Source organism: Bombina bombina, chromosome 5, assembly GCF_027579735.1.
Source record: "Bombina bombina isolate aBomBom1 chromosome 5, aBomBom1.pri, whole genome shotgun sequence".
NCBI classification, from domain to species: Eukaryota; Metazoa; Chordata; class Amphibia; order Anura; family Bombinatoridae; genus Bombina; species Bombina bombina.
In genome coordinates this window covers 1,078,705,322-1,078,723,925 of record NC_069503.1, presented here as the reverse complement: position 1 = coordinate 1,078,723,925, position 18,604 = coordinate 1,078,705,322, and the positions used below count along the sequence as shown (strand labels likewise).

General features: G+C 41.3%; 1 protein-coding gene across 1 annotated transcript in view; it reads left to right on the top strand.

The window, feature by feature from the left end:
* The window catches only part of ADCY8 (adenylate cyclase 8), a 937,503-nt gene that overhangs the window by 705,596 nt on the left and 213,303 nt on the right, over positions 1-18,604 (top strand). The window contains exons 9-12 of the mRNA XM_053715945.1: positions 1,106-1,726; positions 1,837-1,954; positions 2,253-2,488; positions 3,161-3,574. Coding sequence (XP_053571920.1) covers positions 1,106-1,726; positions 1,837-1,954; positions 2,253-2,488; positions 3,161-3,574 — 1,389 coding nt within the window. The remainder of the gene's footprint in view (positions 1-1,105; positions 1,727-1,836; positions 1,955-2,252; positions 2,489-3,160; positions 3,575-18,604) is intronic.

Below are 18,604 nucleotides of genomic sequence, written 5' to 3'. Positions count from 1 at the left end.
TGCGCAAACAGAAGGTTACTGGCATGGATACTGGCAAGTGGCTGCTTACAGAAAATGACGTCAGAGGATGATGTGGAGGCATATTTGGTGGCATTTGAATGCACAGCTACCTGCAAAGCCTGGCCATGAGAGCAATGGGCAGGAATCATTGCTCCTTTTCTCCTTGGTGAAGCTCAAAAGGCTTATTATGACTTGGAAGGAGAGGCTGCTAGAGACTATACATGGCTAAAAGCTGAAATTCGCACTAAAATGGGTGTAACATGTACAGTGAGAGCCCAGCATTTCTATAACTGACATTTCAACGGGGAAAGCTCCCAGGTCCCAGATGTTTGACTTATTACATCTGGCGCAAAAATGGCTTAGACCAGAGGCCCAATGTCCTGCGCAGATTGTTGAAATGCTAGTACTTGACAGATTCTTGCAAAAACTGCCCCATGGCCTCCGCGAGTGGGTAGGACAAGGAAACCCCACTACATATTATTCTATGGTGGCTCAAGTGGAAAGATACCTTGCTGCCAGGGACCTTGAGAAAGCCTGTCTACATTTGTTTCAGAATCTCTGAGACAACAAAAGACTTTTAGGACCCAGAGGTCAGGAAACAAAAAGGGCAAGGTTGAAGTTGAAGCTGAACCAGCAGATTGCTATCAGATAAACCACACTTTGCCAAGAGTGGATAGTTTGGGGAGGAACCCTATAACCTGCTTTAAGTGTGGTCCCAAAGGACATGTCCGGGCAGGATGCCCAAACCTACCAAAACCAATGCAATGTGCCCTAGGAGAAGAACCATTGGACTTTTGTGGACTTATTTGCCTAGCAGGCATGGGCGAAAAGCATACACACCTTCCGCGTGTCAGTATGCTTTAATAAAAGAGATACAGAGGCTTTGGTGGACTCAATTACAGTTGCAAAAGAATAAGACAATAGGGGTACTGTGTATTCATGGGTGCACTGTTACTTATCCTACTGCTGTTATAAGTGTCTCTGTACTTGGGAAATTAATACAAATAACTGCTGTAGAGGTCCCTAGGCTGCCCTATCCCTTGGTTATAGGAAGGAACTTTCCAGAGTTCACACCCTAATACAGTCTTAAGTTACTGTTAAACAGGGAGAGTCAGATGTTGAAGCTGGGGATAGGAGTCTACATGGCATTTTCCCTTTCATTCACCCTGCTTTGTATGCATCCAATCCCAAAAGGAGAAAATCTAGAAGAGAGTGCAGGAAGAGTAAACAGAGATTTAATAAAGGCCTTAATGAAGTTTTCTTAAATGAGCAGGGAAAACTTAGTAAGAAAGGTGTGGCCACTCAGTGCATAGAATCTGAAGTAGATCAGGGAAGTGAAATTGCTGAAAATGTTCCCTGTGAACTAGACATTATTAGCAGTAACTTTGAGCGAGAACAAGCTAATGATCCCTTGATACACCCACAGGTTGAGATCCCAAAGGAAATTTTAACTGACCATGGTACTCATTTTGTTTTCCGTCTCATGAAAGAGTTATGCCAATTATTCAAAGTACAGACTTTGAAAACCTCAGTATATCACCCTCAGACAGATGGGCTAGTAGAGAGGTTTAACCGCATACTTAAGGGGATGTTAAGGAAAGTTGTTAGTAGAGAGGGAAGGATTGGGATCAACGGCTTCCTTACTTATTGTTTGCAGTCCGTGAAATCCCCCAGAGCTCAACTGGTTTTTCTCCTTTTAAACTTTTATATGGTCAACATCCGAGAGGTATGTTGGACATACTAAAGGAAACTTGGGAGGAACAGGGAGTACCATGTACTAATGTGGTGCAGCATATAGGGAAAATGCAGGAGCGAATGGCTCATGTTTTTCCCCAGGTTCGCCAATATATGGGAAAAGCTCAGGATGCTAAAAATTTTTATTATGATAAGAGTGCTACTGTAAGGCAATTTAAACAGGGTGACAGGGTAATGGTTTTAGTTCCTACAGCTGAGAGTAAGTGTTTGGCTCGTTGGCAGGGACCTTATGAAATTATAGAAAAGGTAAGCCCCATGAATTATAAAGTTAGTCAGTTAGTCAGCCTGACTGTGGTAGGAAAGAGCAACTATTCCACATAAATCTTCTTAAGCCATGGAGGGATAGAGAAGCATTACTAGCCCAGTTAGATAATACCGGGGCTGAGCCTTAAGTCTCAGAACAAGTAATAACTATTTCTCCAGAGCTAACAACTGAACAAGTAAAGAAAGTTAAGGAAATGGTGGAGAGGAATAAGGATTTTTCTTGTCTATGCCAGACAGAATACAAGAAATTGCCCAAGATATTATTACTGAGCCTGGTGTAACCTTTAAATTAAAACCATACAGGATTCCTGAGGAAAAAAGGCAGGCTGTACAAGCAGAGGTTAGGAAAATGCTTGAATTAGATGTAATAGAAGAATCACATAGTCCAATTGTTTTGGTACCTAAACTGAATGGTTCTATCTATGTGTCAAAGTTTAATGCCTACCCAATGCCACGGGTTGATGAACTGGTAGAGAGGCTAGCTAAGGCCAGATTTCTTTCCACATTGGATTTAACAAAAGGGTATTGGCAGATACCCCTCACTAAGCATGTCCGAGAGAAAACTGCATTTGTAACCCCAGGTGGTTTATTTCAATATAAGGTAATGCCCTTTGGTCTCCATGGAGTTCCAGCCACTTTTCAGAGGCTCATGGATAAATTATTAAGACCACATGCGCACTATGCCGCTAGGTACTTGGATGATGTCATAATCCATAGCACAGACAGGGACTCTCATTTGCAGAAAGTAGAGGCAGTGGTAGACACCCTTAGGAAAGCTGGGTTAACTGCCAACCCCTCCAAATGTTTTATTGGATTGGCAGAGGCTAAGTATTTAGGTTACGTAGATGGAATTGGGTTAGTGAAACCCCAATTGAACAAGGTAGGAGCTATACAGAATTGGCCCAGGCCTCTTAGGAAGAAGCAGGCTAAAGCCTTCTTGGGAATTGTCGGCTACTACAGCAGGTTCATACCCTATTTTGCGACCAGAGCTGCTCCTCTCACAGACCTTATTAAAGCCAGAAGTCCAGACACAGTAAGGTGGGACAGAAAGGCCAAGGAGGCCTTTATAGACCTTCATTCAATATTGTGTGAGCAACCCGTCCTTGTGGCACCTGACTTTGATAAAGAGTTTTTCTGACAGACAGATGCCTCTGAGGTCAGTTTGGGTGCTGTACTGTCACAGCACATAGGCAAGGAACAACATCCAGTGCTATATCTAAGCAAGAAATTTTTGCCTCGAGAACAGCGCTATGCTGTTATAGAAAAAGAGTGCTTAACAATTAAGTGGGCTATGGAGACTCTAAAGTATTATTTGCTGGGAAGACACTTCACCCTTGTCACTGACCATGCTCCGTTAAAATGGATGCACACCAACAAAGATAAAAACTCACAAGTCACTAGATGGTTTTTGTCCTTGCAAACATTTACTTTTGTAGTGAAGCACACAGCTGGTTTGCTCCATGGTAACGCTGATGCACTGCCTCGTGTGCATGGGCTTCTTGCAGCAGTCGATTCACACACTGGTGTTGCGCTGGGGAGGTGGATGTGTGACAGGGTGAGAGGAGTGTATATTAGCAGGAGATTGAAAAGGTCACTTTTTCCCCTCTAGCAAAGTGTTAATTTGTTAGTAGCTCACCACAGCTGATTCTGGTTAAATCATTTGGATCCTTTATAAGCAGTTCTGTAGAATAAATCAGTGCCTCATTGTGCAGGCTACTCCAGAGGAGGAACTGAGACCTTGCTGTATGTCTGAATGTATAGCTGGCAGAAACAAGAGACAGGTGAGCAAACGTTATATTCTGCTTATTTTGATTTGTTTTGTTAACCGGGACCAGCTTAGCTGCCCAGTACTGGTTAGAAAGGAAATATTGCATGTATAGTTAGTCTCCTAAGAAGGAGTAGAATTTTGTTTGCTTTATGTTTGATTTAAAAGGGAAGTACACCCCATGTTTAAAACTGCTGATAAAAATAAAACAGCCTAAAAACTATATTTTGTGCCGAAATTACATCAGAACTTATTACCATAGTGATACAAACATAATGGATGTAATCATGTGTAACCAAGGTATTCAACCTACATTGTGTAAAGTGAAATTAAGAGGAATCAACTATTAAGGATTATATGAGCAACCCCATAAAACATATCAGAGTAAAATATAGATGCAACATGTTGATGTATAATATGGCCGGTGGGCTCTTATCATGGGTCACAAACATAGTGTATGGTGTAATGCAATCACAACCACATAGAGCAATTCAGCAGTTGTGAGACTCATCCGAGGTACACAAAGCATCTTTAGAGTAAAGCCATATCAAGATCTATAAATTCGTAGCTCATACCTTTCTGTGGCGCTCAGGATTGCTGACAGGCAACACACTGTGTAAGATTACACCTCCGTGGTTGTGTTTTCTTGTCATGTTGCATGCATGTACTGTGTATGGCCCCCTGACCAATGAGGATCATCATAGAAAAGAGCCCACCCTCAAGAGAACAAAAACTATTTTGTAACCTGTCAAATATACGTCAAGATCCTGCTCAATAAAGTAAATAGTGGAAGATAACCATTATATAGTGTTAAGACAATCCCAGAAGCTGAAAAGAGACATTACGTTAGTGTATACTATATACAATATGGTACATATAAGTGATTGACATAAGACAAAATACTAATGTCATGATCCGTTGTATGGAATATGTATAGAAAGTGTTATGTTTAAATATGCTTATCATTCATATGACCATCTAATCTGTGTGGCAATAGCTCAATGTCCACCCCTTAATCAAAAAGCCCCACTAAGAGGAACACCTTGAATCAGTGTCTAATAACAATGTCATGATCCGTTATATGAAATAAGTATAGCAAACATTATGTTCAAGTATACCTACCATTTATATGACCATCTACTCAGTGTGGAAATTGCTCAATGTCCGCCCCTTAATCAGTAATCTCCACTAAGAGGAACACCCTATATCAGTGTCTAATGACAATGTGTCTAATCAGAATATAAAAGTGACTGAAGAGTTATAAAAATGGACATATAATGCATAAGAATCCTAAACTCTAAGTGTACAGACAGAACCAAATACTTAACTATTTCACAGATGTACTGTGACTGGTGAAATACGGCCACTATATAAGTGTGAAAACAACTATCTAACTAGTGATGTGAATGTTATTAAAATGTCACTATACTAAATGAATTTGGACTAATAAAACAACACACTGGTGGCACTCAAAAAATGGCAACAGTGCCTTTATTACAGAGCAACGTTTCGGGGCTCCTGCCCCTTTATCAAGCTAACATATATGAAGAAAAAACACACATTTATGTACATAGGAGACCAATCACAAACTCAGAGGGAGGGGTCACACACCTGTTAAGGTCTCACAGCTCCGGCGCAGCACATGCATCAGTTGCCGGTGAAGGCACATCAAGTTCTTTTTTATCGGGAACAATGGGGCCAAACGACAGAGGAGGTACAACACGAGAAGGGGAGGCAGACGGAGGAGGAGGAGGAATGGGGACCCGACTGAAAACAAAGTCCAAACTAAAGAGGTAAATGTAATTAACTTGTCCTCATATGCATTGTCTACAGATGAAGTAACAGTACTGAATATGGGCTTATCTTTTTGCCCCACCACCACTCCTGACTCATTTTCCATCATGACAGATCTGACACATTTCTTTAGGGGACTACGTCTTAAGGCATTCTTTAACAATCCAAATAGGCAGTCCTTTACACAAAATATACGGGACATTCATAATGAAGGTGCTTTTGATTTAACTCCCTTGGGTCTGCACTCAAAAAGTTCCTTTAACCGTTCAGGGGACAATGTGGCTGTTGAGACTTTCATTAAACTTGTGGACACCGACTTTAAGAAATTAATCAGTAAACACAAAGATGACAATAGACACAATTTGAGCAAAAATCTATACCAAGCACTCACAACCCTACTATGTACATAAATGTGTGTTTTTTCTTCATATATGTTAGCTTAATAAAGGGGCAGCAGCCCCGAAACGTTGCTCTGTAATAAAGGCACTGTTGCCGTTTTTTGAGTGCCACCAGTGTGTTGTTTTATTATACTTGTCACTGGACTTTGGTTAGGGAAGTCCCCCTGGTGTGCACCAACTCGAATCACTGGCAAAATGAAAGATTAAGTGAGTGCTGGTCCTGCTTGTCTAAATATCAGTATTTGGACTAATGTCAGTTATGTAGAAAGGTGGTCAAAAATCACTATTTACCAACAAACTTAAATTAAATTAATAATCTGGAGCTCTCCTTCTAGCAATGCATTTACGTAACAAAAACTGAATTTATGAGACAAATGAACCTGTAAAAAAAGGTTCTTATAAAAAACAATGCCAATCCAAGTTGGCATTAAGTCCATAAGGATGTATCATGTTCAGGAGATAAATCCATCTCGCCTCTATTTTCAGCAGTAACTTTGCTCTGTCGCACACCCCTCCTGAGGGGAGGGATGTGATCTATCAGTCTGAAGCGTAGGTCAGATACTAAGTGTTTGTGTTCCAAAAAATGTCTAGCTACCAGCTGGTCACTTTTATCAATGGCTGCCCGAATGGCAGAAACTTTGTGGTACATGTAAGGTAATATTTAATCCGAAATTGTTGGTTACTCTGTGGATGTTTAAAGGAATTGCAAGGTATCATGGAGTTACATGTGGTGCAGGATATACATCTAAATGATCCTGTTTTCTTATGTTGGAGCCAAGATGGAGTCATGTAACAGTGTGTGGGATCTGTAATGACCAAAGTATACCTCAAATTGTTGGCCCTCCTAAATGCCACCCTAGGTTTCTTGTTGAAAGGTTGTAAAGGGTCAGAGGCTAGAATGTCCCAATGTTTAAATACATTATTTGGAAGAGAATTCATTGTGGGGTTTTAGGTAGTAAGTAGAGTTACTTGATCCTCCTCTTTAGGTTAAGTATGGTTGATAAGCAGATCTTCCTGTCGTACATCCTATACTTGTGTCTTAATATCTTTAATGAGTTTGGGTTTGTAGCCCCTCTGAATTAACCTTTTTTCTAGTTCTTCTAACTGTGCCATTTTGTTTGAGGGTTCAGTATTATTCCGTATGACTTGTAGAATTTGTCCTTTTGGTACTGCTTTCACCATTTTTCTTGGATGGCAGCTTTGTGCCCACAGAATTGAGTTTCTGCCAGTGTCCTTTTTAAATAGGGAGGTGTTGAGCATTCTGTTTGCCTTATAGATTCTCAGATCTAAGAAGTCAACCTGGTGATGATTAGCTATCATTTTTAATTTAACTAGTTGGTTTAAGTTATTTAGATGTTGTAGCCATTTGTCAAGTTCATCCATTGTATCATTCCAGATGACAAAGAGATTATCAATATATCGTCTGTAAAGACAAATACGAGTATCAGCAAACACCTGCATAATCTCCCTCTCATATCTGTCCATATATATGTTGGCATACGCTGGTTGTCCCAGCCACTTGTAGGTAGTAGATGTTCTCAAACCTGAAGTAGTTGAGAGTCAGGCATAGTTCCAGCAGTTTAAGGATAAACTCTGTTGGTGGTCCGATATAAGGGTATTTGTGCAATACTGCTCCAACAGCTATCAACCCTTCATCATGAGGGATTATGGTGTAGAGACTTGTGACGTAAAGTGTTACTAAAATCTCGTCCTTAATCCCGCCAAAGTCCTGTAATGTCTTGATCATCTGGATAGAATCTCTGGTGTAAGACGCCATATTGAGGACAAATGGCTGTAGTAAACTGTCCAGGTAGATTGCTAAAGGTTGAAGTAAGAATTCCATTGCAGAGACAATAGGGCATCCTGGTGGATTCAGTGCATCCTTATGCACTTTCGGTAGGGTATATAGAACCGGAAATACCGGATGTTTCACATTAAGGAATTCAAAAGTCCCTTTATCAATCCAACCTTTGGATAAACCTTCACAAAGGGTCTGATCCACTTGTGCTTTAAATTCCTTAATAGGATTATTATGTAGACTCAGATAGACTTTCACATTGTGCAACTGGTTCTTGATCTCATTGCTGTATTGTGCATAGTCCATCACCACCAGGGCACCGCCCTTGTTAGCTGGGCGTATCATTATGGATGGATCCTTACGTAGTGCCTGTGCTAACCATTTTTCCTTAGTTAGGTTTGACCTAACAGGTGATTTCATCTGCCAAGTATATTCAGAGTTCAAAATCCTAGTAAATGTCTTAAAGGGACACTCAAGTTAAAATTAAACTTCATGATTCAGATAAAGCATGCAATTTTAAACAACTTTCCAATTTACTTCCATTAACAAAATGTGCACAGTCTTTTTATATTTACACTTTTTGAGTCACCAACTCCTACTGAGCATCTGCAAGAATTCACAGCATATACGTATATGCATTAGTGATTGGCTGATGGCTGTCACATGATACAGGGGGAGTGGAAATAGACATAATTTTGCAATTTATTTAACAAAAATCTACTACTCATTTGAAGTTCAGACTAAGTGCTATTGCATTGTCTTCTTATCATGCATTTGTTAATTATGCAAATGGTGTTAATCGGTTCATATGAACTTTAGTAAGTGGATACGGTCTTATATTTTGCACCATTTAATGCAAAAATTATGGTTGTTACGTCCAATAGTAGGGGTATTCTTAATTCTAAATCCCCTTGGGTTCATACCCTTCCAGAAGTATTTCGATAGGTAAATTGCATGCAATTCCAAATCACACTCCTTTAATTTATTTAATAATATTTTTATTTTTTCATCAGTTAGTAAATAACAACTGTACTACCAAAGCGTACTGAAGAAAAACAGAGTCACAAATTTGTGCATAAATACAATATTAAAACATCACATGTGTTAACAGTACAACAAGAATGACATGACAATGAGGATCCCAGCTCTCCTTCATACTCCTGGGGGAGCTAGCTGGTACCGTCTACCAGATTCAACAGTAAGAGGGAAGGGGGAAGGGATGGGTAGATGGGAATGGGGGGGGAGAGGGACCACATAGCGTAGGTGATTAGGACACAGGTAAATGTAAGGGTTCCCCTAAAGACTAGGGAGGTATGGGGGAGGGTCATATGACCCCTCTATAGGCTAAAGCCAACTATTCTAAGTCTCGAAGTTGGGGTGCCATAGGGTATCAAAACTACCTTTCCAGTCTATCCATATTAATTAAAAAAAGTTGGATTTTCCCATAGAGTAATATATGCTTTTTTCCATCGAGTATATGTACGCCATTAGGGAGACAACATTCGACCATGAGGGAGGGCATGTTCTTGTCCATGCTCTAGCTATGGAGAGTTTAACAGCTGAGAATAGGTAAATGCATAATGTGCCCTGATGTCTGGGTAATTTGCATGTTCCTAAGTGAAAAAGGGCCACCTCTGGGGTCCTGGGAAGGGAGATTCCCATGCATGTTAATATGGTAAAGCACTGAGTCCATAGCGGTTTAAGTTTGGGGCAATTCCACCAGATATGGGTCATGTCTCCTATGTGGTCACAGTCCCTCCAGCAGGACAAGGAAATCATGGGAAAAAGTGTGACTAACCTAGCTGGGACATAGTACCAGTGCATAAGAAGTTTAATGTAGGTTTCATATATAGTGACACAGTGTAATGCTTTTTTTGTGAGCAAGAGTGTACAGTGCCATTCCTTAGTGGGGACTGACACATTCAACTTCTGTTCCCATTTAAGAATGTGTGGGGCCTTGTCCTCTGGGGTCGCGCCTTCCATTAGTGTGGAGTGTAGGAATAGCGGTTTGCCTAACCTAAGACCCTGCTGCCACCTGGCTTCCCAGATAGTTATCTGGTGAGAAAATGAGGGTCTAAATCCCAATTTAGATAGTAAGCTGATTACCCTAATGTATTCGAGGGACATGTAAGTTGGGATGGGCAGGGGGGTGTCGATGTGGGATAGTTCCACGTAGGTTCCTTGGGAGGTTGAAGACCATAAGTCCGCTACTTTTAAGATACCCAACTTAGCCCAAGTTACTGGGTGTGAGTTCGGTAGGCCTGTGAGAAGGCCGGCAATAGTGGTTATAGGGGAAGGATGGGGTGCCACCTGTTTATAGTGACGTATATGTTCCCATACTGCTAAGCATTCTCTGATCACTGGGTTTGTTACGTTAAGAAGCCTTCTACAGTGGGGAGGTGTCCAGATTAAGTCCCTTAGGGACAGGTCACCCCCCATCCATTCTAGGGTACTGCAAACATTTATGGGCTATGCGAGGGGGTTTGCCCTGCCAGATATATTTGGTACAGGTACTCTGGAATGAGAGGAGACCGAGAGACCCTAATAGGGAGGCATCTGAAGGCATATGTAAGTTTAGGGAGATAGCTCATTTTAAGGGCGGCAATACGGCCCAACCATTAGACAGTTTTGAAGTTCCACTTCCGGCTCAAGGACCGGAGTTCCAAGAGTAGGGGTTTGTAATTATCGTCTATCAATTGGGGAAACGAGTTGGAAATTTTAATGCCCAAATGGGAAATATAGGAGTTGTTAACTACAAATTTGTATCTGTCTTGAATGCATTTGGAGACATCTTCAGAGAAATCTTGCACATATATTTTAGATTTATTGAGGTTCAGTTTATAATATGAGAGGGCGCTAAATGTCTCCAACAAGGATAGAAGTTTGGGTATAGTTTGTAAGGGTTTGGAGGTGAAGATTGTGGTGTCATCCGCAAATAAAGCCACCTTGTGTATTGTACCATGAAGCGTAACTCCTTCAATATCCCTACTCTCTCTGATAGCAGCAGCTAGGGGCTCAATTGCTAATGCAAAGAGGATGGGGGAGAGGGGGCAGCCCTGTCGTGTGCCATTGGAGATGGGAAAAGATGGCAAGCTAAACCCTAGGCCCCTGACCAAGGCCGTGGGAGCAGAATACAGGGCCTTTACTGCTTGAATAATCTGTGTTGGGAACTGAAATGTGTCCAAGACTCTCCACAAGTACTCCCAATGGACCCAGTCAAAGGCCTTCTCTGCATCGAGGGAGAGCATGGCCAAAGGCCTATTCAACCTCTCAGCTTCACATAGGATGTTCAACAACCTCCTGGTATTGTCTGGGCTCTCCCTTCCCGGGATGAAGCCCACTTGGTCCGGGTTGATGAGGGAAGGCAGTAGTCTCGCTAATCTATTGGCCAGAATCTTAGCATAAATTTTGACATCAGTATTAATGAGTGATATAGGTCTGTAATTAGTGCATAACGTCGGGTCCTTGTTAGGTTTGGGTAGGGTAATGATAGACACTTCAAGGAACTCCCTCATAGATTTGCCCTCATCCATCACTAATTTGAAAAATCTGGTGAGGATGGGTGAAATTTAATTTAGGTATGTTTTGTAAAATATTGCCGTGAAGCCATCAGGTCCTGGGGCCTTAAGGGATTTCAGATTTTTAATTACCTGTTTCACTTCATGGCAAGTGATAGGTACATCTATAAGTTCCTTTTGTGCTTCGTCAAGGATGGGGAGTTTCAAAGAATGTAGGAACGGGCTAATATGAGCTGATGGAGACTGTGCAAGCCCCACCTGATCCTGGATATTGTAAAGTGAGGAGTAATGATCGCTGAACTGCTGGCCAATTAAAGAGGGTAGCCTGAAGACCTGTGTGCCCTGTTTAAGCTCGTGTATACGTGACGCACACCTATGCTGCATAATTTTATCGGCGAGAATGGTGTCTGCTGTATTACCCTTCGAGTACATAAGCTGTTTTAATTTGAAGAGGTTGTTTTGGGTCTTTCTAAATTCTAATTGACAAATGTGTTTTCTAAGGTCCTTGACCTCATGCCTCAAATCTGCTGTATCTGAAGTGCGTCGTTGTAATTCTAGGGAGCGTAACTGGCAGTGTGACTGGGACAGAGAAAGGCCTGCCTGTTTCCTTAAGTGTGCCTGTTTTTGTATAAAAAGGCCCCAAATAGTAGCCTTGAATGCCTCCCAAATGATGTCATCCCTAACCTCAGGAGAGTCATTAATTTGTACTGTGGCTATTATTTCCTTTCTAAGTTTCTCGCTGAAAGGGATATATGCCAAAAGATGATGGGGTAGCCTCCATTGTGGTCTGGTTCTGGTGGTGTGTTTAGCATCTAGGACCAGTGTGACCTGGTCATGATCAGACCAAGGGCATATATGAATACTCGTGGTCTTTACATGGTCCAGAGTTTCAGGGTGGCAGAAAAAATAGTCCAGTCTGGAGAATGTGGAGTGAGGGTGCGTCTGTCATGGGGGTGCAGGGATCTCCATATATCAAAATAATTAAACTTGGTCATAAGTTCTCTAAATCTACCACTTAGGGGATCTGGGGCGGCAGCTTGTCTCTGAGAGGATACCATTTTCCTATCCAGCCCATTATCCCACACCATATTCAGGTCGCCCGCTAGGATAACCCTGCCCTGTTTGAACTGTTCAACTTTACTCAATATCTTCCTCAGGTATCTAGGCTGAGAAGTGTTTGGTAGATAGACAGACACTAAAGTATAAGTAACATGGTCTAAGTTACAAACAAAAATGAGATACCTTGCTTGGGGGTCTCTAACCACCTGGAAGGGTTCAAATGCTACCCTTTTATGGACTAGTATGTCCACTCCTCTAGCTTTTTTTGAGTATGAGGCTACCTCAATAATGGGGAAATCCCTGGAAATGTATGTGGGGGAGTTATCGGCAAGTAAGTGTGTTTCTTAGAGAAGGGCCACATCTACCTTGTGGAAGCGTAGGGATCTAGATAGAAGACTCCTTTTTCCCACTGTGTTTAGGCCTCTAACATTGTGGGTGAAAAACCTAAGAGAAGACATTTGTGAATCTGTGTCCTATATAACCTTGTTCAAGGAAACGGTCCGGGTCAGGGGTGAAGGGGAATAGGGAGAACGGATTTGGTGGGGGGAAAGTGGGATGGGGAGGAAAGGGATTTGGTGGAAGTAGTCCATTGCTAACGTGAACTAATGGAACAGAGGCTAAGATGAATAGCCCCACTCTCTGTATAAACATATCAAACATATAGAATAACAAAACTTTTCAAACTATAAACATACTCATTATAAACTTTATAGGATGCAATTCCAACATTATCAAACAAAAGACATTCAATAAAAGTCTTCAGCGGGCCTTCAAGTGGGCAAGGCTTGGGGCCTCAAGGAGTGGTCAGGGGGACTGTGTTTCTGTCGCTTGGGTCTCTGTTCTTTGAGTGTCCATTCTGGGGCCGAGACCCTAAGGCGTGATTGGATCACCGCTTGGTTTCCCGGGTCTGGCTGGAGACCCCAATTGGCTAGAAGGGTGCTGCCCAAAGAGGGGGATGTTATAACATGGGTCTGATTGTCCTTTGTCACAATGAGTTTGGTGGGGAAACCCCATCTATATTTAATGTTAGCCTTCCTAAGTTGGTTGGTAAAAGGGGCATACAGCCTACGTTGTTGTAGAGTATAGGATGAAAGATCCAGCAATAACTGTATGTCCTTGAAAGTCTCAGGCAAGGAGGGCTTACCAAAAGCTGCCTGCATCAGGCGGTCTTTGAAAGTAAAACGGTGAAAACAAACCACCACGTCCCTTGGCTTTTCAGATGACACCGACCTCGGTCTGAGAGCCCTATGAGCTTGTTCTATGGTGTGTGAAGTGCCCTCCAGGGGGCCCAGAAGTGCAACATACAGTGATCTGAGGAACTCCTGAAGGCCACCTGCTGTCACTGTCTCAGGGATGCCTCAAAAGCGGATATTGTTCCTTATAGCCGGCTTCAACATCGGCTAATTTTAATTCAAGCTGGTTTATTTGTTCCGCGAGGTTCTCAGCATATTAGAGCAGGTTTGAGTGGTCCATGGCGAGATCATCATGTTGCCGCTCAAGAGTGTACACTCTGTCACCAATTTCCACTATATCTTTCTTGAGTTCAGCAGAGCTTCGCTGTATTTCGGCTGTAATAGATTTGGTCTGTGACGCTAACATTTTCTGTAATGTGTTGTCTGTGATATAATGATTAAGGTGATCCTTCTTTAATTTAAAAATAGAATGGTAAATATTAGAGGTTGATTGTTCTCCCATGTCTGTGTCATCTGCATCAAAAAGAATACGTGTTGCATCTGCCTCTGTATATACAAATGTGCCCTCTGTGTTGTCAATGGGGGTTTCTCCTATATTAGAGACATAATCCTCAGTGGTTGATTCCATATTTCAGTGAAGTGAGGTCCTAATTCAATCGCAGTGGGTGCTGATCCAAATAAAGTAATATATCAAACGGAACAGGAGGATACGACTCTCATTTTTTAATCAACAGCCAGGGTGTCAGGAACAAAAGTATTATAGATGAGAAGATAGATCCACACTCACTGGACTTTTCAAAATCAGGTTCCAATTTATTGTGATTTTTTCGAAGATCACACTGTCCCCTTCATCAGACCAAACACAAGTAAGCAATACAGTGAACTTTTATACCCAATAATCTCTCCCCCCAGGAAATGACATCAGAACTTATTACCATAGTGATAACAACATAATTTATGTAATCATGTGTAACATATACCAAGGTATTCAACCTACATTGTGTAAGGTGTAATTAAGAGGAATCAACTACTTAGGATTATATGACCAACCCCATAAAACATATTCAAGTAAAATATAGATGCAACATGCTGATGTATAATAAGGCCGGTGGGCTCTTATCATGGGTCAAAAACATAGTGTATGGTGTAATGCAATCACATAGAAACGTAGAATTTGACGGTAGATAAGAACCAAAAAGGCCCATCAAGTCTACCTGTATTACATATTACTTTTTCCTTAGGATAGCCTTATGCATGTCCCAGGCATTTTTAAATTCCTTACAGTCTTTTTGTTTACCAACTCAAATGTCTACCACCCTTTCTGTAAAAAAATGCTTCCTCAAATTTCTCCTGAATCTGCTACCCTCTAACTTTAGATTGTGACAACCACATAGAGCAATTTAGCAGTTGTGAGACTCATCCGAGGTACACAAAACATCTTTAGAGTAAAGCCATATCAAGATCTATAAATGTGCAGCTCATACCTTTCTGTGGTGCTCAGGATTGCTGACAGGCAACACACTGTGTAAGATTACACCTCCTGTTCCTGACACCCTGACTGTTGATTAACAGTGAGAGTGCTTATCATCCTGTTCCATTTGATATATATACAGTATATCACACAAGTGAGTACACCCCTCACATTTTTGTAAATATTTTATTATAACTTTTCATGTGACAACACTGAAGAAATGACACTTTGCTACAATGTAAAGTAGAGAGTGTACAGCCTGTATAACAGTGTACATTTGATGTCCCCTTAACATAACTCACAGTCATTAATGTCTAAACCATTGGCAACAAAAGTGAGTACACCCCTAAGTGGAAATTTCCAAATTGGGCCCAATTAGCCATTTTCCCTCCCCGGTGTCATGTGACTCGTTAGTGTTACAAGGTCTGAGATGTGAATGGGGAGCAAGTGTGTTAAATTTGGTGTTATCACTCTCACACTCTCTCATTCTGGTTAGTGGAAGTTCAACATGACACCTCATGGCAAAGAACTCTCTGTGGATCTGAAAAAAATAATTGTTGCTCTACATAAAGATGGCCTAGGCTATAAGAAGATTGCCAAGACCGTGAAACTGAGCTGCAGCACGATGTGTAAGACCAAACAGCGGTTTCACAGGACAGGTTCCAGTCAGAACAGGCCTCGCCAGGGTCGACCAAAGAAGTTGAGTGCACGTGCGCAACGTCATATTCAGAGGTTGTCTTTGGAAAATAGACGTATAAGTGCTCCCAGCATTGCTGCAGAGGTTGTAGGGATGGGGGGTCAGCTGCATCAAATTGGTTGGCATGGCTGTTGTCCTAGAAGGAAGCCTCTTCTAAAGATGATGCACAAGAAAGCCTGCAAACAGTTTGATGAAGACAAGCAGACTAAGGACATGGATTACTGGAACCATGTTCTGTGGTCCGATGAGACCAAGATAAACTTATTTGGTTCAGATGGTGTCAAGCATGTGTTGTGGCAACCAGGTGAGGAGTACAAAGGCAAGTGTGTCTTGCCTACAGTCAAGCATGGTGGTGGAAGTGTCATGGTCTGGGCCTGCATGAGTGCTGCCAGCACTGGGAAGCTACTGTTCATTGAGGTAACCATGAATGCAAACATGTACTGTGACATACTGAAGCAGAGCATGATCCCCTCCCTTTGGAGACTAAGCCGCAGAGCAGTATTCCAACATGATAACGACCCTAAACACACCTCCAAGACTACCACTGTCTTGCTAAAGAAGCTGAAGGTAAAGGTGATGGACTGGCCAAGCATGTCTCCAGACCTAAACCCTATTAAGCATCTGTGGGGCATCCTCAAATGGAAGGTGGGGGAGCGCAAGGTCTCTAACATCCACCAGCTCCGTGATGTCATCATGGAGGAGTGGAAGAGGACTCCAGGGGCAACCTGTGAAGCTCTGGTGAACTCCATTCCCAAGAGGGTTAAGGCAGTTCTGTAAAATAATGGTCGCCACACAAAATATTGACACTTTGGGCCCAATTTGGACATTTCCACCTAGGGGTGTACTCACTTTTATTGCCAACGGTTTAGACATTAATGGCTGTGTGTTGTGTTATTTTGAGGGGACAGCAAATTTACACTGTTACACAGGCTGTACACTTACTACTTTACATTGTAGCAAAGTGTCATTTCTTCAGTGTTGTCACATGAAAAGGTATAATAAAATATTTACAAAAATGTGAGGGGTGTATTCACGTTTGTGAGATACTATGGGTATATATGTATATATATATATATATATATATATATATATATATAAATATATATATAGGTGTGTGTGTACATATGTATTTATGTGTTTTACTGTATATATACTGTACATATTTAACATTCCAAGGTTCTTCAAATATAGGAATATGTTATTTTTATTGTAAATATATATATATATATATATATATATATATATATATATATACAGGGAGTGCAGAATTATTAGGCAAATTAGTATTTTGACCACATCATCCTCTTTATGCATGTTGTCTTACTCCAAGCTGTATAGGCTCGAAAGCCTACTACCAATTAAGCATATTAGGTGATGTGCATCTCTGTAATGAGAAGGGGTGTGGTCTAATGAAATCAACACCCTATATCAGGTGTGCATAATTATTAGGCAACTTCCTTTCCTTTGGCAAAATGGGTCAAAAGAAGGACTTGACAGGCTCAGAAAAGTCAAAAATAGTGAGTTATCTTGCAGAGGGATGCAGCACTCTTAAAATTGCAAAGCTTCTGAAGCGTGATCATCGAACAATCAAGCGTTTCATTCAAAATAGTCAACAGGGTCGCAAGAAGCGTGTGGAAAAACCAAGGCGCAAAATAACTGCCCATGAACTGAGAAAAGTCAAGCGTGCAGCTGCCAAGATGCCACTTGCCACCAGTTTGGCCATATTTCAGAGTTGCAACATCACTGGAGTGCCCAAAAGCACAAGGTGTGCAATACTCAGAGACATGGCCAAGGTAAGAAAGGCTGAAAGACGACCACCACTGAACAAGACACACAAGCTGAAATGTCAAGACTGGGCCAAGAAATATCTCAAGACTGATTTTTCTAAGGTTTTATGGACTGATGAAATGAGAGTGAGTCTTGATGGGCCAGATGGATGGGCCTGTGGCTGGATTGGTAAAGGGCAGAGAGCTCCAGTCCAACTTAGACGCCAGCAAGGTGGAGGTGGAGTACTGGTTTGGGCTGGTATCATCAAAGATGAGCTTGTGGGGCCTTTTCGGGTTGAGGATGGAGTCAAGCTCAACTCCCAGTCCTACTGCCAGTTTCTGGAAGACACCTTCTTCAAGCAGTGGTACAGGAAGAAGTCGGCATCCTTCAAGAAAAACATGATTTTCATGCAGGACAATGCTCAATCACACGCGTCAAAGTACTCCACAGTGGGGCTGGCAAGAAAGGGTATAAAAGAAGAAAATCTAATGACATGGCCTCCTTGTTCACCTTATCGGAACCCCATTGAGAACCTGTGGTCCATCATCAAATGTGAGATTTACAAGGAGGGAAAACAGTACACCTCTCTGAACAGTGTCTGGGAGGCTGTGGTTGCTGCTGCACGCAATGTTGATGGTGAACAGATCAAAACACTGACATAATCCATGGATGGCAGGCTTTTGAGTGTCCTTGCAAAGAAAGATGGCTATATTGGTCACTGATTTGTTTTGTTTTGTTTTTGAATGTCACAAATGTATATTTGTGAATGTTGAGATGTTATATTGGTTTCACTGGTAAAAATAAATAATTGAAATGGGTATATATTTGTTTTTTGTTAAGTTGCCTAATAATTATGCACAGTAATAGTCACTTGCACACACAGATATCCCCCTAAAATAGCTATAACTAAAAACAAACTAAAAACTACTTCCAAAACTATTCAGCTTTGATATTAATGAGTTTTTTGGGTTCATTGAGAACATGGTTGTTGTTCAATAATAAAATTAATCCTCAAAAATACAACTTGCCTAATAATTCTGCACTCCCTGTATATATATATATATATATATATATATATATATATATATATATATATATATATATATATATTTATATACCTATGCT